This window comes from Sphaeroforma arctica (assembly GCF_001186125.1).
Source record: "Sphaeroforma arctica JP610 unplaced genomic scaffold supercont1.535, whole genome shotgun sequence".
NCBI lineage: Eukaryota > Ichthyosporea > Ichthyophonida > Sphaeroforma > Sphaeroforma arctica.
In genome coordinates, this window is record NW_014040023.1 from 52,920 (window position 1) to 60,169 (window position 7,250).

Sequence of the window (7,250 nt, forward strand, 5' to 3'; positions counted from 1 at the left end):
CGAGGATATTTAGGCTCTTAACAAGAGGCAGTCCCGAACATTCTTACACAAGCTACCACTGCTAAATCCTAACTGACTAAATTGTATTTTAGTTTAATATAGTTTGAAACCTAGTAATTTCCATCGAAGTTTACACGAGGGACTTAAATTTCCTAAAATAGTTTTTAATGGTTTTATTAACTAATACCTTTTCCATTTTACATATCAGATATTTGGACGAGGCCATTAAAAAGCCTCAGTAAAATACCAAACATAAAGAGTTGTTCTAGTTCTATTAATAGAACTTTATTTACATTCCAACTTTTTTATATCTGAATACTTCGGTAGCGAGATGGCTCAACCTAATATAGGTTTCTAGGGACTATTAACGTTACCTACTTGATCCTCCGATCAGCCAACCAGATGTGCCAGTCTGATAAAGGCGAAGTCGGTAATTCTTGATATGTAGCATGTTTTTGGTTAAGACAATAACTAAAGACATCAAGAATATTTTCTTCTTCACTAAAGATAGGATTTTATGAGTCTTTCGGATTCGCCCCAATAAAACATACCATAGTTTCTAATAGAGCGACAACGAAACACTAAATAAAATCCCTTCGGCGGAAACAGTACTGAGAGGATTATATATAGACAATGTCTCAGCCTCACAATCGCTCAGAGTATTGCTGTTTTCACGAGCCGTACCTAACTTTACTAAATGTCATATTTCGTTTATTTACTTTGATATTTTCACGTTACTTAGAATTTACATACGCGTTTATTTATTCAAAGGCGTTAATATCGCTTGAAAGACCGAATCTTACAATGTGGGGGTTCGCCTCATCCAACTGACGGTTCTGTAAATCCGTGTCGTATGCGGACCAGTAGTCGGCCACAAATTGGTGGCTAGCATCATGCTTTGGCTTAAGCATGGAATGTTGAAATGTAGGTTCCCTACCAACCACTGGTTGTGGTATATTAGCCGATGCTGTGGTGCTTGCGGGCGGTCATCATAATGGGTGAATAAACATCCCATCGCCTATACGCGTGCTGACCACAACATCCCAACGGCGAAGTCGCTTGAACACAGAATCTGCCCTGTCTGTAGTTGTCGTTGCACGCTTCCCAGCACTTGACCGCTGCCGGTTGTCTGGGAGTATGATTTTGGTACAGCATGGCCGTAAGCCGTGGGTCCAACATCACTTGTGGCAAGGCTGGTGCCTCCTCCAGTTGAAAGGACTCGTTTACGGTCTTGCCATCGGCCGCCTGGACTAGCATGTCGCCTCCACGGTCACGTCGTACTGGAGTAGAAATGTGTGGGCTTAAGTGATAGTTGTTCATCAAGTTGGTACAAAGCTGAGAGGACACCATACTTGGCTAGGTCCGACAGGAATATGAGCTTGAAGCTAGCATCGGTCGGTGAGGACGTAGTTAAGTTTCCGCGCCTCTTCCAGGAGCTCCGTTTTATGCTCGAGCTTTGTGATATATGCCGCACTTCCATAATGCGCGATGAGCCAGCGCTCTACCTCAGTTACTGCTGACTCAGTGTCCAGTGCGGCCACCAGCTTGATCTGTATAGGTTGATCTAGAAACTACAGAAGATGAGCGACCTTTGCTGCTTCCGAAGGCAGTCGTGTAAACTCCTTTTGGGACTTTTCCATCTCCCATTTACGAAGGAAAGGCAGAATGGGCCGGCTGCGGCGTCCATAGTACATCGAAGGTGCTCGGCGTGCATTACGAGGAATACTGCTGCCGGAGGGTGGTTGGAAAGAAACCATGCTGCAAGGACTAAGGAATTGTAGACTGGGAAAGGGAAGGTCGGTGCGGAGGTAGGAATCGTGAAATTAGTGGATTCAGTGAAATCAGATCAATCTTCGAAAAACAAGAGATCACGAAATCGGTTAAGAAATACAGCTTTCTATGTTATCTATGTTAGTCTAGTATATGTGGCTAGAGCATAGTTGTAGTAGACTGTACACTTATTTACTAGGGTTTAACTAAGCTAGATGTTCTGTCACATCTACTGGACAGTGTACAAAGGACTGATCTCCTGATCTAGTCGTCTACTATAATGGCCTAGGGTAGTCCTAGGCTCACAGTCCGCACATGGTGTGGACTGTCCTAATATATAATATCGGTCCTGTTCCTCAGAGTAGGGCAGGGCAGAATAAGTCCTCTTTCTCAGGTCTAGGTGTTCTATACTAGTACTACTGCTACAACAGTTTGAAAATGAAACAAAGAAAACAATCCCGGAGAGCCATAGCCCTCGTATAATTTAAAGGGCCATGGGAGATCCTTCTAGAGAGTTCCAGTCTTGGTCGATAGCTGGATGCTAAATAGTAATAAATACATTCTGAAAGTTAGCTGGGATTGAGCCCGTGGATTGCTATTTGCTTGGGCAGCCGGGGGCCCGGGGTGCAGAGTTGCAGACTACAGAGTACAGAGTGCAGACTGCAGAGTAGTCAGTAGACTGAAATACATATTGTATTTTTTATAAAAAAAGTAATAAAACCCCAACTGCTGTTTTTACAATATTTTTTATTCAATTTTTTTTTTAAGGTCGCTGTACTGTAAATACTCTAATTTGTTGTTGGCTATTCCGCGACGATGTGGAAAAATAATAGAAACCTATATGAGATTCCAAGCTGAATGTTTTTAATTTTCGTTGTTATTGTAAATTAATTAGAAATACATGGTGAATAAAACACAAATTTTAAAATTTACATACAAATTGATAATTCTCAATTCCTTTTACCTCCTGAACCAGTCTGAAATCAAAACCTCTGGTTCAGGGCCTGTGACACATGTATCAGCGCATGGAGTGACAAAATGCACAAATCAATGCTATAATTGAGGGCAGTGCTGATTTAGAGACCCTTTCTTTTGTATATTGCATACTTCAACATGGTATGTGATTTCGAAAGAATATGTTTGTTTGTATTAGCGTGTTGTAGACTGAGCTGCTGTAAGATATATCAACCATAGGAGGAAGAAGAAGAACGAGAGTGTTCGCAAGTATTAGTATATGCCAAAAAAACAACGTTAATCGACATCGAGCAGTAGCGATTTGGAGTCAAACTAACGACTCGACACCTATATATGTGCGTATAGCAACAATAATTCAGCAGTCCAGATAAGCACAAAACCTATGGTGAGGCATTTAAGATATGCACGAAATCTATAGTGGAAAATGAGCATTCAAAATATGTACGAAAGCTATGGTGAAAATGAGAATACCGATGTAGAGCGGCATGTGATGCAACACCAGCCTTGTAGCATCAGTAGCCCCTGACATCACAGCAGCACATCACACACACGCTACTCACCACACGAATCACAACAACTCGCAGAAGAAGGGGATGTGAGGTATCCGAGATATCATCCTATCGGCAGCCATACGTAAACTACATTGCAGCAGTCAGGCTGCAATGAATGTGCTTTCTATTTGCATATTTCTCGCTCAACTTGTTCACGTATCCATTCCTTCGGAACACACCATCTTAGATCAAGATTCATTCCGAACAATAGATTAGCATCACATTGCTATAAAAAGAGCACCCTGTACCCACCATATACGGGTCAAATTTGAGATGTCAATAGCCCAGGGATAGATATGGAGATGCAGTAGATGAATTTCATTGCTGCCTGATTACCGCACCTGGCAGGTTGATTTGCTTTTGTGAAGTTATCCTGGTAAGCAGGAGCAAGACTCGTTATTCAACGAACAGACCATGAACCGCCAACTCATTACTGTCACGTACTTTGCATATACCTATATCCTTACAGCCACGTGTAAAGGCCCATGAACTCCGCTCTAAGAAGCCCGACGAGCTCGAGGCTCAGCTTACTCAGCTAAAGACTGAGCTAGCTAACCTTCGTGTTGCCAAGGTGACCGGTGGAGCTGCTTCCAAGCTGTCCAACATGTATGTACTTCGAGTAGTTTTTGATGCCTATTGGGTTCATTTAGTATCAATTTTTTTTTAAATTTCACGGTGATCGTTTTCTGTGTGCAGATATTTCAATCAGACTTATATTGTGAGCTATATGCGTCTATGTATATTGTATTTATAATAAGTATACAGATGCTGTCTACCCGTGCAAGTATAAATTGGGCTTATATAGCCGGAACACATTTCCTCCTGAGCTACGTATATGCGCACTTTGGCAAGTACTCGTGGCTTATTCTACCCCACAATCAAAGGGTATATTGCAACCAAATGTATAGAACCTACAGAATATTGTGTAGATAAACGGCACTACTACGCTATGTTGCTTAGTGTATGCTCTCGCGTTATGTTTATTAATATGGGTATCAAAATGCGCTGGTACTTTAGTTGCGCAATGCGATATGCCAAGGTTATATTTCAAGGAGAGCGCGTTCAATTTTACGGTTCTCGTTTAACTGTGCTTTGCAATGCATAATCGCTGTAATATGCTCGCTAAAACTACCACAAATGATCATAGCTATATATAGATATATATAAATATACACACACGCACACACACATATACACACACAATATATATACACATACGTATACATATATACATATAAATATATACATATACATATATTCATATACATATATATATATATATATATACATACATATTTATATATATATATATATATACATACATATTTATATATATATATACATTACTATATATATATATTAATATATATATATACTATTACATATATATATATATATAATATATAAACACACACACGCACGCACATACATATTTGTGCATGTATATGTAAATCTGTATCTATATCTATATCTATATCTATATATATATCTACATATATATATATATTATAAGTCTTGCGTATTGTGTGTATGTACTCTGTCGCATCTGCCTAGGTCTTCCTCAATTTATAAACATGCACTGCACATATATCAAAGTGGAGATGTTGCTCCTGTTTTATTGTGTATGCAATGTAGTAGAACCATTCTGAATGTTCCTTTCCGTTCTGTTATTTTTGTATACAGCTCTGTGGTGCGCAAGTCTATTGCTACCGTCCTTACGGTAATCACCCAGACCAGACGTGAGCATCTACGTGCCCACTACAAGGGTAAGAAGTACGCTCCCCTTGATCTTCGCGTAAAGAAGACGCGTGCTATCAGACAACGTCTTTCCAAGGCCGATGCTTCACGCAAGACCCTTTCCGCACAGAAGAAGGCTATGCACTTCCCCATGCGTAAATACGCTGTTAAGGCATAAACGTATTTAAAGTTGATGTGTAATATATGGCGTCTTTCCTTTCAAATGACTGAGCTTTTTGTTCTAAAATCTAAGATTTAATATCAATCACATTTATCAGTGTGTTTTGTGTCATCTGAACGCAGTGCGTGTTTTAGTAACATAATTGACTGTGTTTATGTCTGAAATCGTTGGTAAAAGTACATTTTTTTTGGGTTTCTCGCATACAAATTTCTTGTGGTAGTTGTATGTTGGTCGGTGATGAATAACACGAGGCATTTGTATTAGTCTGACTGTGATGTGTGCCTGTTTTTCACGCCGTTTTGGCATTGGAATTCAGTGCCAGTATCGATGTTGGCATGATTACAAACCCGTACCAATTCCTGAGACCAATGGAAATTTATGATTATCAACTCTTTACACTATCGGTTCAAAATAAAACCTGAATATATAACTTTGGAATGGTTTATACATATATTCGTTGTTATGAATGTAAGTTTTGACGTCTGTCCGACTTGATTGACACTAGCTATATATTGCAAGGGAGTGTTCACATTGCGTGCGCTCGGTACATATGAACACATATTCACTCCTCGAGACAAGTTTGTTGCAAGATGCTGTATTGAGAGAGCATCACACAAACGTTACAGCATCTGTGGCGACTTTATTGGGATCGTCAGTGAGGATAAGACTACACTAGAAATCGTGGAACCATATTGGTACTTCACCGCGACGGTAGTATGGTGGCAGCAAGGGCCGTGTGGAATTCTTGCGGTGTAGAGTTCATCATGGTACGCAACTGATAAGCAGAAGATGCTTTTTGCTTTGAACGACAGTATGGTGTTCACACTGTTTGTGCCAATTTTACGTAGGGTATTTTCAGATTTGATTTGTATGTTTTGCTGTTTTTGCTTGGAGAGAGGTAGTTCAGTGTGAGGAAATTGTAGCCAATTTGACAATGTTTTATTTTTTTAATGCGAGTATAGTGGAAGCATTTGTTGACCAATGATTGAATGACACGAGGCATTTGTATTAGTCTGACTGTGATGTGTGCCTGTTTTTCACGCCGTTTTGGCATTGAGAATCAGTGCCGGTATCGATGTTGGCATGATTACAAACCCGTACCAAACCCTGAGGTCTGTAGTTCGTAGTTTTCGAATGATCTGAATAAATTTTCCCCCGTACTGCCTTTTTTTTTAGGTCAAATGTATCAAATTGGTTTAATATCTCGCTGTTATTTTAATACTGTTTTTAGGGTTTGTCTGTTGGTGTTCGTCACTCAGGTACTTTACTGTGTAGAAACTGATCTTGATGTCATCCGGCCTTTAGGTATGATCCCGAATATTCTATTATCGACTGTAACGATGTTGCGACGTGTGATGCGTCGGGTGAAAGAATAGGCACAGTACAGAACATGACGAATTGCGGCGAGGGTCAGCGATTCGAGTTGTTCAGAATTGTGAAGTGGCCTACGTTTGTTTCGAGGCGTTAGGTGAAATCTGGCTGAGACGTAATTGTGAGGATGTAGGGCGTTAAATGGATTACTCAGAGAGATGAATGGCGAATCGTCGTATCACTAAATGAATGGTGGTACACAGAACGGAGTTTGTATACAGAACGAATTAGTTGAACTGCGAGATTCAATTGGCTTATGATTGACTTACACGAGGCATTTGTATTAGTCTGACTGCGACGTGTGCTTACTTTCCCGCCGTTTTGGCACTGGAGAGCAACGCCAGTGTCTATGTTGGCATGATTATACATTCGTACCAAACACCTGAGGCCAATTGTATATCGTGACGCTCGTTTCTGAATAAATGAATCATTATGCAGAATTTGTACAGTTTTTTCTGCTATATTTCTTATGGCCAGTCCCTTAAATTTTGCTTCGATCGATTGGGATATTGTCCAGTGAATGTATTGTAATCGATATATATATCTTACTGGGAAATAGATATTCTGGCCATCGTTGGGATTTCCCATGATTGTCAATTATTGTTTGGTAGTGTATTTAGACCCGAAAAGTATGCACACACACACAAACACACACACACACACAC

General features: G+C 40.1%; 2 protein-coding genes across 2 annotated transcripts; one reads left to right on the forward strand and one right to left on the reverse strand.

The window, feature by feature from the left end:
- Nucleotides 1-931: 931 nt before the first annotated feature.
- Nucleotides 932-1,717, reverse strand: SARC_07050 (hypothetical protein). The gene is made up of 2 exons (XM_014299023.1): nt 1,353-1,717; nt 932-1,300 (listed from the first exon to the last, which is right to left on the reverse strand). The coding sequence occupies exons 1-2, from the start codon at nt 1,478-1,480 to the stop codon at nt 958-960; spliced, it is 471 nt and encodes a 156-aa protein (XP_014154498.1). The 5' UTR covers nt 1,481-1,717; the 3' UTR covers nt 932-957.
- A 1,048-nt stretch (nt 1,718-2,765) lies between these two features.
- On the forward strand, nt 2,766-6,921 carry SARC_07051 (60S ribosomal protein L35). The gene is made up of 4 exons (XM_014299024.1): nt 2,766-2,886; nt 3,766-3,902; nt 4,980-5,981; nt 6,520-6,921. The coding sequence occupies exons 1-3, from the start codon at nt 2,884-2,886 to the stop codon at nt 5,209-5,211; spliced, it is 372 nt and encodes a 123-aa protein (XP_014154499.1). The 5' UTR covers nt 2,766-2,883; the 3' UTR covers nt 5,212-5,981; nt 6,520-6,921.
- The last annotated feature ends 329 nt before the right edge of the window (nt 6,922-7,250 follow it).